At 42.1% G+C, this 15,315-nt stretch overlaps 1 protein-coding gene across 1 annotated transcript in view; it reads right to left on the bottom strand.

Annotated features, from left to right (window-relative positions):
• Window positions 1-9,835, bottom strand: part of ZDHHC8 (zinc finger DHHC-type palmitoyltransferase 8) — a 112,988-nt gene extending 103,153 nt beyond the window's left edge. Inside the window, exon 1 of the mRNA XM_009911008.2 lies at window positions 9,615-9,835. Within this exon, the coding sequence (XP_009909310.2) occupies window positions 9,615-9,718 (104 nt within the window). The 5' untranslated portion in view covers window positions 9,719-9,835. The remainder of the gene's footprint in view (window positions 1-9,614) is intronic.
• Between the last annotated feature and the right edge of the window lie 5,480 nt (window positions 9,836-15,315).

A 15,315-nucleotide genomic window follows, 5' to 3' on the forward strand; every position in this document is an offset into this window, starting at 1 on the left:
GCCAGGTGATAAGGACAGGGTTGCAGCAAGACTGTCAAAGAGAAAAGACAGATGTGAGACTTAGGCATCATAGAAGGGAGCAATGAGAAGATAATGAAAAAAAGGAAATGAAAATAGTAATCCTAGAGTCCTAGAGAGACAGGTTTGACCACATAGATATCCAAAAGCACTGTGCCTTGGGATGTTGGAGAAGAAGCCAAGTTAACAGTGTGGTTCTAGGGGAAAGTCTGTGGGCAGTGTCTCCTGAGCTCAGTGCTGGACAAACCCCACGGAGGGAGGGCGTGCTCACCTACACAGCTAACAGCTCCTGCCACCTGAAGCCAAGATACTACCAGCATCAATTGCTGGGAGGTGGCTCAGCAAGCTGCTGATGGCAGAGAAGAGTTAACCACTGGTGCTTGGTGTTATTAGATCATCACACATCTGGAGAGCCTTATTGCTAAGGCAAACATTACTCTTCAGAGAAAGCGAAGCGTGCAAAACGAACACTCACTCATGAGAAGAAGAAAAACTGAAAGGGAGATTACACACAATGAAAATAATCCCAAATAACTTTGGAAACTGGCTGAAAAGGAGGAGAGGAAGTGTTTCTCTGTAAGAAAATACTTGCCTCCCCCAGCTGACTGGGATCAGTGTAGGCAGAAAAGTCTTAAGATGGACTTTTCCATTTTGCAGCATTTCTGTGATCAACCCAAGTTTAAATTAAAATTATGCTTGCTTATAGGAACGTCCAAGCCTTCCTTATTCCCAGCACTGTACTTAAACTCTGCTGAAATAGGTATTACACTGGACTATTTTCCTGAAGGCATGGAAAAGAGCTAATGTAAATGCCAATCTAGTTTTAAGAATCCTGTGAGAGTAAGGTTGTGTCTGATTTATTTATGAAAGCCCTTATATATTTAAGCAGCTTCAAGTTCGCTTTGTTAAGCTCCAACTTGAAAAGCAATTTGTTCATTTAAGAGCATGCTGTGATGAGTTTTGTCTAAGTATCTACAGGTTTTCTACAGAGTGTTGATTTCAAAGTGGGACACACAAACCTTATTGCCATGGGAATTACCAAGCAGTCAGCCCCTACAAACACCTCCCTTCATCAAAAAATAATGACATCACTTTACATGTGGCTTGACAACAATCTCTGTTTCACATATTCCCGTCTTCACATTGCCTGCCTTGCTCCACAGAGCTTGTTGTCCTCTTGCACAAAGGGCAGCATTTCCTAATTAGGCGACTTCACACAGTATTAAAGAGCATAACAAAATGGTGCATGTGAATGCTGGAAGCAGCTGCTTTGGTGTTTAGATCTAATATTCAATAGCTCTCTTTCTGCACCTGGCTCCACTGTCCTTTGTTGCTGGATGATCTCAACGGACAGCAGCAGAGCACAGGTACTTCATAAGGATTTTGCATTTTAAGTCCACAAATTCTCAGTTTACACTTTCATGAACAGAAAACCATGGTAACCACTGCAATATCCAAGTGTGGGTTACTGTACAGTTTATTCCATAATATCCATCCTGAGAAAAACAAAGAATCAAGGACCCAACTAATGTCTGTGTAACAGGTTTGGAGCTCAGAATTTTAGGCACTTCGGACAGCTTTGAAGCAAGCCCAGCTAAATCGCATTAGTAATTGCAGAAGAACAATCACACACTAATTGAATCCTCTTTCTGGATGCAGATTACTGGCTGAAGATTTATGTAGCATCTCCTATGCTCTGGTGTACTTGTTTGAATTAATTACTGCAACCACCCAGTAAGGATCCCCAAAACCGCCTGTCCTGCAGCGAAACAAGAACTTGGCTGACTATGGTTTTCCAGTCTCTGATATTCCTTGCAAAAGAATACTGCAGAATTTCCACTGAAATCTGCAGCATTAATGTTTCAGCCCCCATGCCTCTTCCTTTCCATTTCATTAGCAGCTCCCACAGACAAGTGATTAACTAATAGTAGCTCTGTAACAATGCAGCCAAATTGAACATTACTCTTGGATTAGGGAGCAAAAAAAGTCTTGTATCTACTGGCTCAAACCAAAGGACAATAAATCAGTGTTGAACTTTTGCACAAGTGAGGCATTCATTCAGCTTTTAAGATACTTCTCCCCATTCCAGTATGCATCTATTTCATGTCCTTCATTGTCTTATATCACCTTATTACTGTATTTCAGACATCTTCTAATGCAAGCTAAACAAAACTCACAGCTTTCTTTTGTAGGCCTCGGAAAGTTTTCTTGTAGCTTATACAGCAAGTAAGGTAAGAACAGAAAAACGGTCTCACCTTTCACAGGTCCCACATAGATTCCCCATGCCACAGGGTCCTACAGCTAATTGTAGCAAAGAAGCACCTGGTAAGAGATTAAGTTGCTTACACAAAAATGCTCAGTGTATAATTAGCAACTGCCCCAGATAATGAACCTCAAAAATCAGAGCCACGAGGTCACCACCTCTACCCGTCTCTATCAGAGCCACAAGGTCACCACCTCTACCCGTCTCTCCATGTTAAGTTTTATTTGTGTTTTGAACAGTAGCATTCCTTAGCCCATTGACAAACCAGTGTGGTTTGAGCAGTTTTGTAGACTGCTTCTATTTATAAAAAGATACAGGTGTGGCATGCTTGGGCAAACATGGGCAGTATTTGATTTAGCATCTTGAAAAGGAGTATAAGCAAAAACAGAAAAATTGCTTGTATATTCATGGCTAAAGGTGGAGAGGCCTACCCTGACCTGATTGAGACACTTTCATTCCTATTTTCCACACAGGCTTAATCTCTGCTCATGAGGAAATAGAAAGGAGGTTGCCAGTGGCATAAATCATGCACTGCCTACAGCTGTGGATGGCCCATGTACAGCAACAACTTTCATTGCATTAACGCTTAGGCCTTTAAACTAGACCTACAGTGAGCACTGAAATGCCACTGTGATGGCTGCACACCAGGGGAGGTTTAGGCTGGATATTAGGAAATATTTCTTCACTGAAAGGGTTCTCAAACATTGGAATGGTCTGCCCAGAGCACTGATGGAGTCACCATCCCTGGAGATGGTGACTCCAGCAAGTGCACCTGGGGCTCAGAGCCATGGTTCAGTGTTGACCCTCCAGCACTGGGTTGAAGGTCGGACTGGCTGAGTTTGAAAGCCTCTTCCAACCACCAGCTCTATTCTGTGATTCAGCAGATAACTGTGCATTCCACAGCTGAAGATGTCTACCTACTTACTACCATCACAAAGATGATTCTCCTTTCCCCTCTCCCAAACTACAGAAAGAGGGGAAAAATAACAATCCTGTTGATAATAAACACTGGGCTTTTTTCCTCAAAGACTGAATTTTAATAGCTTTCAGCAGCTATATGGCCAACTTTGTTGGTCCCCTTGGAAGAAAAGATGACATAATCAACTAATTTAAAGCAGTAAAACTCTCTTACATCATTAAAAAAAAAAATTAAAGAAGGGGACATTTCACACTTCAGTTACATGGATTTTCCTGCTGAGACTGCCTGTCTCTTTATCTTGTGTGACAAGTTTGTCTAGATTCTCTTTACAAAAATTGGTGAAATTGCCACAGCTTCAAAGGAGATTTCTTTGTCACAACAAGAATAAATATTTTTTCTGGAGCTGACAGACATGACAACTGAGCTGACTGGGGTCAACCTGGCAAGCTTTGCCTTTTCCGGATCGCAAGTTGAGCAGACAGGGAAAATCTGCCAGTAAGGCTGTGATCGAGATAGAAGATGTTATGGTATCTCAGTGCTGTGTTTGTGAAGTCAGCTTTGAAATTCGCTTGATTAAACTCATACTTTTTGCACATCCTTGCATGGCTGACAGTGAATTTATACTTGGTGACCTATCAGTTCCAGCAGTTTCTTAATTAGCATGTGGGAAGGGGGAAAAACCAACCAACCAACCAACCAAATATATTAATGCTCCAGGTACTGAAATAACAGTTTGGAAAGAGTTTGAGGGGAGGGAATTTGTTCTTGTTCACAGTTAGCATTAACAGCACCAAATTAACCCCTAGGATAGCCAGAAACAAGCAAGGAAGATGAACTTTGTGTTGCAAAGGTTTCAGAATTACAAGGATGTCTGTGTGACTGTTCAGTTAGTATGAGGGAGAAGTGGCTAAGCAGAATGGCAATGTTCCTGCGCACATTCATACACACCACAGTAAGCCTTGATCTTCTAGCATCATGTCACAAGAAACTGCCACCACAGCTACACCCAAATCCACAAGCATCCTTCAGCCAGTCATTAGGCAGAGGTTAAGCCATAAGAGGGATGCAAGGTCACACTCCATGGCAGAACTCATGCTGTCCACCAGTATACCTAACTTAAACAATCTAAGCTATGATTTTGTCTTTAGTTCCTTATTTGTGTATCTACTAATCAGCATCCAGTTCTCTTTTTCTCTAGGCTGCTATAAAATGCACCTGTGCTACAGATGAAGCTCCATAACATCAGTAATATCTATTGTAAATCACATTGTATCATTTGGTTTAATTGAAATCAGAACACTGAACTGGCAGAAGTGAACATCTGAGCATCTGGAACTGGAGTTCACTAAAGTCCTTAAAATACTTTAGGCAGGAGAAACTTCTTTGGATACAAACCAAATTCACTAAAGCAAAGATGATCTCCTATTAGCTTGACCTTTGATAGCGACTAAACAAACCCAAGTCAAAAAGCAAATGATACCTTCCCCTTTCTTGATCTATGAACACATATAAATCACGGGAGGATGAGTTCTAATAGAGGGTTCAAGTACACATATAATTATATTTCCATTAACTACCATCCAGAATGGTTACTATAGTGTTGAACTTTAAGATGCCATTACATACTTATTTCAGGGCTGTTTCAGCGCAGGATCAGATAATTGTGGGGTGGAGGGTGGTAGTGCTTACGGATTTAAGAAGTGAATTTACCATAATTTATCTGAATTCACATACAGCTAACCTGTATGGTTAAGCCATTGCAGAAATGCTGACGTGTCCTGGTTCATGAACTACAGCAACATGCTATACAAATGTGGGAGGAATACCAAGAGTTTTTTTAAACAGTAATGCAGCCAAGCTTCCATTTTGCTAAGATAAATCCACCTATGGCCCAGCTATGCAGTACAGTTTCCTAGCCACTCTTCCCCCTTCTACCATTGGAACAGCAAAGTTGGAGGCTATTTCTCTATTTTCTTATGGCCCAGCTATGCAGTACAGTTTCCTAGCCACTCTTCCTCCTTCTACCATTTGAACAGCAAAGTTGGAGGCTATTTCTCTATTTTCTTTTCATCCCTACTGTGACTTCAACTTCAGTTGCTCCTCTACACCAATTTATTACTCCTTAGTTGTTTTCCAAAGGGCGCTGGTACTGAATTCCCATGCCACAGACTGCATTAGAGAGCTAAGTACATATCTGTGGTGTATACCTACAATTACCTCCCGTTATGACTTCTAAGAACAAAGCTGAAGTCTCATTTACAGTATCGACTGAATGAATCTTACTTGTGCTTTCATTTCACACAGAAAATTACCTGGTTTATTATCCCATTTAAGGGAATAATATACAGCAGTGTTACTACCATTGTATCAAAAAGGTAGTGGCACCTGGACTTTTGTTATGAATTGGGTGTTTCTGCCACAGGAAATATGCTCAAGTGACTGAACGCTACAGAAAGCGGTCTGAAAATGGGTATTTTATCAGAAATTTCTAGCCTACAATATTCAGTGAGAGCAGGAAGAGCTTTTGTTCTCCTTACTAAAATAAGAACATTTTTTCCTCAAAGCCTTATGCTTTTTTAGCTTGCTGTGTAATCTGCAGATAGAGGCACTACAGCTGTTAAAGTAACTCTGAGGTTCTTAGCACTAAAACCTACAGGAAAGGCAGCACAATTTAAACAGGTGAAGAGAACCATTAGCTGCAGAATAATCATAGAATGATTTAGGTTGGAAAAAAGACCTTTAAATTCATGGAGTCCAGCCATAATAGTTCATCGGGCAACATTATGCTTTAGAGCATTATGCTTACTGACAATTTGGCTGCACTCCCTACTAATACAGAAGTGAGACAACCTGAAAGAAGGTGGGAAGTTCTCAAAACTCAGGTTCTGTGAATAAACACACTGAGGTTCGCACCACGGCAGTCACAAGCCCAAGACATAAAAGGCCAGACTTCATTGAAATAGGTTAAATTGTTATCTCTAACAAAAAGCCTTATGAAAAATATGAGGGAAAAAATGCTTTGGTAGAAAGAAGTTCAGCTCTGCTAGAACTGAATCAGTCTGGGCTCTTGCACTGTTAAGAAAAATTAGTTTATCCTTCATTATGTCACCTGATTAGTTCATGTAAGTAAATGAACCTGATCATTACATATAGCATTATTGATACATTCCTGTGTAATGCTTAGAGTTAATGCTTGTTTACTCTCCTACTGTGACAGTTAGATCACCTACTCACACACTTGTATTTATTATTAAGGGAACACACAGAGAGAGCTAAAAGCCTGCCACAATAGGACTGTGATATTTACTTGCCTTTCCAGGCAATAATCTTGATAGCTAAATAACTTAATTCCTTCTCATAAAATCAGGAAGAATATAACAGTGATACAGTGAATCCTAAATAGTTAGCTAAGGAGTAAAAGAATAAAAGGAGAATCCTGAATGGAATTTTCCCAAATGAAAGCAGAAGAGTACCACTGACCAACACCACCATGAACCAATGGCAGGGACTACGCATTCCAAACACTCATGTGCTGCTGTTTAGTAAAGGTGTTTGGACAAAAGCTAAAAATAAAGACATGCTGCTAAAACACTGGCCCTGGCGTTCATCTTCAAAGAGCTTTTCATCTAGCGGAAGACACTCGTAACATGTGGCCTCAGCCCACAAGCACATCTAGGGAGAAAGCCGACTCAGAGCCTCTGGGTTTTGTACACGTTACTCAGAAATGTTTGCAGTGATTATTTTTTGTATTCAGTAAATGTTGGTTTGTTTGTTATTTGGTGGGGTTTTTTTGCTGTTTGGGGTTTTCTTAATAAAAAGGGTTTTCATTTTCCCCATCTATTAACCTCCATTACCCAGTTCCCCTGCACTGAAGTTGCTCATGTCCCTGACATCCCACCGAGTTATCTGCACCACAAAACTTGGTATCTGAGTCCCAGCCCTCATTAGTTTCATGGGTTTATGCACAGGTTAGTTCATTAGCAAACACTGCTGCCTTAAAGCTTAATGATGCAAACAAGGAATTAACAAGCATGCATGTAAATCTTCATCTTTCTTGCGCTATGACAAGCAGGCACAGATCATACCAATAACACTGCTTAAAACAATTATTAGGCCAGTGCCTCAACTGCTGCATATCAGAGATCTACCTAAAAATCAAAAGAGTTGTGCAAATCAACACCCCTGGAAATTCAGGTCTATCTCAGCTTTTAATAACCTATCACAACAAAAAGATCTTCAGGACACAAAACAGTACATGTGGAAGAAAAAATTAACACAGATGCTCAGGCAAGGAAGAAAAAAACCCAGCAGCACACTAATCCAATGCACACTATTTGCTTTGATTCCAAGATAAAGATAGATGTTACTAAAAATGCCCAGGATAAAATATAGCAGCAATTCCATACAAACCTAGCTGAGTATTCTTGAATGGACAGGACTTCGGATACTGCCTGACAACAGTTGCTCAATTATGTGTTACTTTTATTACACACAAGACTTGGCAGCAGCAGAGAACGTATGTCTGGGACAGCCCTCAAAAGATTTACTAACACTCTGAGATGCATAGGCCAAGTTACAATATGGAGAGATCCTAAAAATACTTCATTTTGCATGTAATTATTCACTGATAGCAGAGGGAGCAGAGTTAAGATTGAGAATCCGTAACAGACTGAAGCCAATCGCTTCTTCCGTACAGTAACAAATTCTAAACCAAACCTCTCAGTTGATGTCCTGCTGCCAAAAGGATGTTTCAACAACAACTGTGTTACCAGGAAAGTCTTACATCACCAAGCCATTTGTAGCTCTACATTGAAAGTATGATGTGAAAACAAACATACAGCTTCCACAGAAACCTTAGCACACATTATCCATTTCTCAAAACGTAGGCAAGGTAAATGCCAGCATGAAGAACCCTTTTTTTCCCTCCTTCTTTTCTTTTCTTCACTATGAAACCGTTCAAAAACCATTCACACCCGTGTCGCACACCAGTGACACCCAGGTTCATCGCAAGAAGCCAAGTTCTGCCTTGTGTTTGCCCGCGAGCCCCAAACTCTAATTAGATGCCCAAACGATGAATGATGGGCTTACATTTGTACCAGTTCTTGGGGTCTGCACCAGTTCTAAACACTGCAATAACCTGGTAGGATTTACCAGTGCTTCACGTCAAATGCATTAAAAACAAGAGACAAGAAATCAAGTCACATTAAGTCAAGAGCGTAACTCGGGTGTCAAAAGAGGCTCTGATTTAAGAAACTGTTAGGCAAAACAACATTCTGCATTTTATTCTGAAGTCCTCCAGTCAGATTATCATATCAATAATAATGAGAGTTTTGAAACAGGGACCGAATCCTCTCATAGTCAAACCAAGATGGATAAAGACACTGACACATACTCCCACTGTCATGCAGTCTTCTGTTTTGGAACAGCTTCACTGAGCTCAGCTTAAAATTTGCAACGGCAAAACAAGGAAGACAGTTTCAAAATAAGTGAAATAAGGAATCTTAATACCCAACAGCAATCTTTCACCTTCCCAAAACGCAGCTTAGTCAAAGCTGATTTCAGAGCACGGTTTTGTAGCACCTCTCCCGAAATACCACCAACGCCTCTGCAGGGAAGCTGCCGTTACCCCAGTACAGGAAGGGTTAGCGAGCTACATAGCTCAAGTTTATATAAAGGCAGAGGAAACAAAAAGCTAAAGCACTACATCACTCACATATTAATACAACCACAGGAGATCTGCAAGCTGACCGCCAGAGCTCAATTCTGCATTTCAGGGAGATGGGAATGAGAGAAGAGGAAACCGAGAAGGGAGGGGGGTAAAGTTTCCCCCTCCCTTCTTCAAGCAAATCTAAATTTGTTCATTAGATCCTCAGGCTTTTAAGTACAGTTATATAAAAACAGGTAGAATCCATAATGCTCAGAACAGGATTCCTTCCACTTCCAAAGGCTCTGGCGGATGATTCACGAAACACCGGAGAGATCCCTGGAAAAGGCCAGCTCTCCCTCCTAAAGCAGGAGTCTCCGGCCAGCCACAGCGCAGGCTGGATTCGCGGCTGCCGGCACCAGGGCGGCTGTGGCGCTGGGTGCATTCGCCTGCCGTGCACCAGCCCCACTCCACACACCGGGGAGACGGGGCTGCGGTTAACCGGCACCTTTGATGTGCACAGCCGGCAGCTGCAGGGGGCTGATCGGATTTATGTGCCATGAAATGGTGGATCCGACTGTCAGACACATTCCGTGAAACGGAGAGAAAACAAGCCTCTGCAAAACCAAGCCGGGAAGGGATAGCGGGAGACAGGCAGAGAACGGGACCAGCAGCCGCAGGGCCTGGAGCAGCTGTCAAGCACGGCCGCCTCCCCCCCGCCAGGCCGGGCGGCCCCAACCCGGGCCCCCCTCCGCCACAGCCGTACTTACGTGAAAACAAAAAATAAAGTAGTCGAACCCACTAATAAGGCAGCTGCTGTGGAGACAGGGATGTATTTAGTAGGTTTAAACCTCTTTCCAGTGCTGCTGGGCATCCTGTAGCTTACACATCACTAGGTAAATCCGACCCGAGAGGAGGGAGCCGGGAGGATGAGGGGACCCTCCGGCGCGGGGAGAGCGGGACCCGGGCTGCAGGGAGGGACGGGAGAGGGACGGGGAGCAGCTGACCTCCAGCACAGGAAATCCCACCCACACCGCCCAGCCCACTCGGCTGATGTCAACCAGCCCCTTAAGGTAGCGCTGCGGGGAGATAGGGGCGCGCAGCCGGCGCGGCCCCGCGGGCGGCACTGCCGGACTGGACCGCACCGGGCCGGACTGGAGCGGGCCGGGCGCGCCGCGAGGCAGCCGCAGCCTGGCACCGCTGCCCAAGGATCGCCCCTCCTGCAGCAGGCACCCACCCGCCGCGAGAACCCTCGCTGGTAGCGCGGATCTCCTTCTCTCCCTCTTACAAGGAAAAAAGAAAAGGAGAGAAAAAAAAAAAGAAACACACCAACCACCAAACAGGGAATGTGTCGAGCTCCCCAAAGCTCTTTGTGGGACATGAAAGCTGTGCGAACAGTTGGCTCTACAACAGAGCTCTGGAGCCCTGCGAGCTGCCGCCCTGCAGCAGCGCCCCGCCGAAGGAGCAGGGCTGTGCCAAGAGGGTCCTTTCAGGAGGAGCCTTGCAGGATCAGGGCCTGCAGTAAATCCGAAGTAGTCAGGATGGACATAAATTGTGCATTGCTCAGTGGGTAAACTCCTCCATTTCACCCAGCTAACTCCAGATTTACAGTATCAAGGACTGCTGCACTCTACCAAATTTAACTGAGTGCAAACACAACAGAAATTACGATAAATTAGGTTCTTTCAAATTCTATCCATTAGCATCAGGGGGCAGAAAAAAGAGGCAATTTAAGGTAACATCAGAAAGTTCACCAAGTCAGCTTTCTAAAGAGCTTTGTGTGAATAGCACTTCTGTTCACTTTCAGAGGGTACCACCCAGAAGCTCTCCTTCGCCACAAGCAAACCTTCAGACAGAAGGAAGGGTTTAAGATCACTTGGAAGTTTAGAAATCAAGACCAGGAGCAGGAGCTTGCTCTCCCCCTCCCGATTCCTTCGTCCTCAGCTAATCCCCACTTTGCAGCTGCCAACAGACAGATAAGAGTAACCAAATTTGAAGCTTGAGTGTTCTTAAAAGTAAGTTTGCCCTTGAAGGTATATACTCCAGTTCTGTTCTGAAAAGGCATTATTTCCCATTTTAAAAGACTAGATGAACACCACAGTCCTAGAGTTAAGAACAAGTAAAATCCAACCAACAAAAGCAACTAATGGTCCTCAGCTTTGCAGCTGGGGGTGGTGTGTGTGTGTAAAAAAATAATTGTGAGCATCAGCTTTAATATAAGCAAATCCAGCAAGTTTCAGCCTGAGGGCATATGGTTGGCCAAGATCTCAGCTTTTACTAACATCTGCCCCCTTCAAAATAAAAAAGTATTCTGCAGCTCTCTGAGAACAACTTTTTAAACTGTCAAGTTTTATCCAAAAGGGATTAAAGCCAAATGGCAACCTAAAATGAACTCCAGACTTAGGTTTTTGAGGAAAACGAGGGACAGCATCTACTTATTTTTGAATGCGTGGGGGCACTAAATGTTTCCTATGCTTCACTACTCCTTGTCATGCCAGCTTATTGAAATAAATGATTCTTAAAATCCTTGTGACTAATCAGAAGGTCAGCAACTTGACAAAGAACCAGACTTGCATACTAATGGAAAAGGCCTTCAGGCACATCTACACTAGCATATTAAGATGGATCAAAAGTCTGCTTTGGATACAGTGTGACCATGCGGCATCAGGGGGCACAAATAACTGCAACTTTCATAGCAACAATAAAGGTACATCGCCAAACCTTAACTCATCTTAAAAGTCACTGTGCAAGCCTGGTCACATCCTGTGGATCTAGACACTTCGGCTGCTCAACAGTGTACTCGGGCAGAACCGGCACTGCCAAAAGACAGCTGAGACATTCCATGTGACAAGGCTACAGTGTCAGGCTGAATTGTGTTGTGAGGTTATTACTTTTTTTTCTGCTGCAGATCACCTAGCAGAAAACAATAAATTTCTTTAACTTGGTTCACCTCACTTCCTTCCCACTAACATTCCAGTACTTGAGAATAGTCTGGTTTAACTCAAGACATCATAAAGCACTGTTCTATCTCACTATTAAAATGCAAGTACATTTAAAGCCATGAGATGACTTCACTACCCAAACAGTAAGGATGTCTGTGGACACAAGTTGCTCTCCTGGAACACCTTTATTTCAAGGACTGTAGTTTCTGGATTTGCACTGCCTTATTAGCATGCCAGAAGATTTTGGCAGCACTAAGGCAAACAGCAATGGCAGAATGAGTTAGGAAAAGATTTAATGACTACCCAAAGAACTAATACAATTGCAAACAACCTAAAAATAATCTGGCAGAATACAACTGGTAATTGCATGTCTTTCGCAAGATTTTACTCTGAGGTTTTACCCCAAAAGGAAGGGCTAACCACAAAAACTGTGTTGCAGCCACAGGCCAGAGTGCCATTCTCAAAGCTGGTAAGATCAAAGGAAACTCAAGACAGAAAAGCACCAAGAAATTTTGATTGCCATGCAATTTTCATATCAAGTCATGGCACTACTGTTAGCTACATAGTTATGATTTTTTTAATATTTGGCATACTCAGTAGTAGTGAAAAATCCACAGAATCTTTTACTGGTCATTGTGCATTTCAGCTTGTAGCTGGTATTAGCTGCTGTCATTAAATAATGGCCAGAATAAACAATCCTGCTTTTCTCACTGGATTTGCTTACTACAATAAATGCATTTACCATCCCATGTAGTAGCAGCAACCTGCAAGCTGTTCAGGGTCACTGACAGGACCCTGAAGGATCAGCAAAGCTATTTTTCTCCTCCAACTTGCAGCGTTCACTACAGAGGACATCTGGATCAGCATGTGCAGCACAGTGCTGGTAAAAAGTCCAAGCAAGGATCCACAGCTCTGGGTACAAGCCAGGCCTTCTAAGCTACCCACTGGAACTTTTAATAGGACAGTTTTCATGTAGTTGTTCAAGCTTTTTTTCACTAGCTAGATTACAAAGTTATTGCCCAATAATGACTTTTCAGCAGACTACACAGATAACCCACATAATTTTCCAGATGCTTCCAACAGGTACTTTCCATGGAATAACTCTGGCTTAGAGCAGAACTCATGTAACATGTATTTCCTTACTGCGCAGATGAGACACTTCAAGTTGCATTTATAAGAGTGATTACTTTAGTCAGACTGAGTCCTAAACCATTCTTCCAAGCAGCTATTTACACTAGAATAATGTAGGCCTCTGAACAGGTTTGAAGATTCACCCACCATCCTGTTTAAAACCACAAATAAAGTGCAGTTGTTCTCCACTGATGTAATAGCACTCTAAATGATGCTGCAGAAACTCAGAAAGCCAGCAGCAGTTCATGTACCAGCAAACAAATTAAGGTATTAGAACTGGTAAACTATTTATATGAAGCAATGTAACTTTAATTATACCTAGAAGAATACTCTTGAGAGATATCCATCAAAGAACGCAAACAGTCACTCGTTTTAATGTCCAGTCCATCTTTGCTGATGTTTACATAGCTATAATTCTTTTGTGGAAAAACAATGCTAGAAAACTCCTTTTAGCTACTTGAAATGAGGACAGTCAGCACAACATGAATAGGCAAGAACTTGTGACACCATTAGCTTCTCTGTTAACTCATAAGTAAATAGTATATCTTGATACAACATTAATATCTACAATACAGTAAAGCAGCTGATGGATGTGTAGTCAGTAAACAACAACAAACAATTGTTGTGATAAACAACAATCACAAAAAAAGCTGGACTTCTTCAGCTTGAGAGTTGAAAATAAGTTTGAGACTAGAATGTTCATAATGGTAGCAGTCAGACACCTTCCACAAAATAAAGAGTTTGCTATACATTAACATCTCATCTAGAATTGTGCAAGCACCTGTTTGTACCAAACCCATTTGTCATTATACTGGTTCGAAGCATAAGAGACAAACTGTACCCCATAACCCCCCCATTTCAGCATTAATACTTAAATTCTACAAATATAATTTATTTTTGCATCTAACAGATTGCATTTTCAGTGGGAGACTATAGCAAACTAGTTAGACAAACAAGCCTTCCAAATAGGAGTAGGTCTTTGGTCAGTGGTTAATGCCTGCTGTGATAAAAGAGGACAAAGCTATTCCAGCCCTACATTTGCATATTGGGGAAAAAAATACCACTGGTCATAAATCCACTGCATAGCTGTAGGTGCTAATAACTATGGAACTCTCAAGTGGAAGGAGGTTTTTCTTCTGTTTTCACAACTTCAAAAATTTCCTTATTATGTAATTACCCAAGCACCTGGTTTGTTTTCATGGGAACTGAAGTGTGAGAGATCACTTCCATGCACAAACCACTCTACAGCTGATTACCTCAAACTTTTCTTCATCAAGCAAAATAACTGATCTGTTGGTTAGCTTTATCTCCTGACTTTGAAAAGGATACATTGTCAAAGAGGTTAGTGAAAGACTGGCAGCTCCTTTTATTTCTCTTTTCAAGAGTAACTTCAGCTAAATCTAGTTAGGAAGACCTTTAAAGTAAATACTAAATAAATCACCATAAAAGCACAAATTAATAGAAAATAAATCCTTTATACACACCTCATTTCACTAAACTAATGAAAGTCACAGACAACTGGAGAATACTTTGAAATTAGTTTGGCTAATCAAATGAAGTAACTAGCTTGCCTGTGGTGTGGCTCAGTTGGTAGCACATAAGACCCTTAATGGGAAGCTTGTGAGTTCAAGCCTGCAGTGGGCACTATTGTCCTCCCTACTCTAGTCATGGGGTCTGTGGTGACAGGTTGGACTCGATGATCTTTGAGGTCTCTTCCAACCTTGGTGATACTGAAACACCTTAGAAAATACAGCTTTCTAGAAACAAGCAGGACCAGTCAGAACAGATAGGAGTACTGGGAACAGATGGGCAGAAATGAAGAGAGCTACAGAAACTAATTGGAGAGAGATGTGAGTTTATTTGAAATAACCTCACCACTGTCAAGTACTCAGCTTTGAAAGGCTGATGGCAATCTGTATAGATGAAAAACTAGTAAGGCAGTTTATAATGTTACCTCCACTACAACCTCCATTTCTACTCAGAGTTGCAATTCAGTATTAGTAAAGTATCAAGCTGAGTAACTCTGAAACAGTTTTGTCTTAAAGTGTCTATTGACTTCACACTTCATTAAGTTATCCAAAGGAATGCATTGAGATGAAGCAGCATAAGGCATAGCATTTCTGTTGTGTGGAATCAAGAGCTCAGCATGACTTGTCATTAGCCACGAAGTACAGTATCCACCTTCTGCATCTGGCAGATTCTCAAACTGGGAAACCCATACCCCTAACTGGCACCATTGGTCTGGACTGCAGGTGCCCCTTCATAGGCAGGGAAGGACTGCTCAAGCTGTGGATGCTTTTTGAACCAAAACCCTCCCAACACATCTACAGAGGATACCAAGAGAGAGTGAGAGGAAAAAAAAAGAAAAAGATGGCATACTTCCACATCTCACCCCTCC

Source organism: Dryobates pubescens, chromosome 25 (genome assembly GCF_014839835.1).
Source record: "Dryobates pubescens isolate bDryPub1 chromosome 25, bDryPub1.pri, whole genome shotgun sequence".
Classification (NCBI taxonomy): domain Eukaryota; kingdom Metazoa; phylum Chordata; class Aves; order Piciformes; family Picidae; genus Dryobates; species Dryobates pubescens.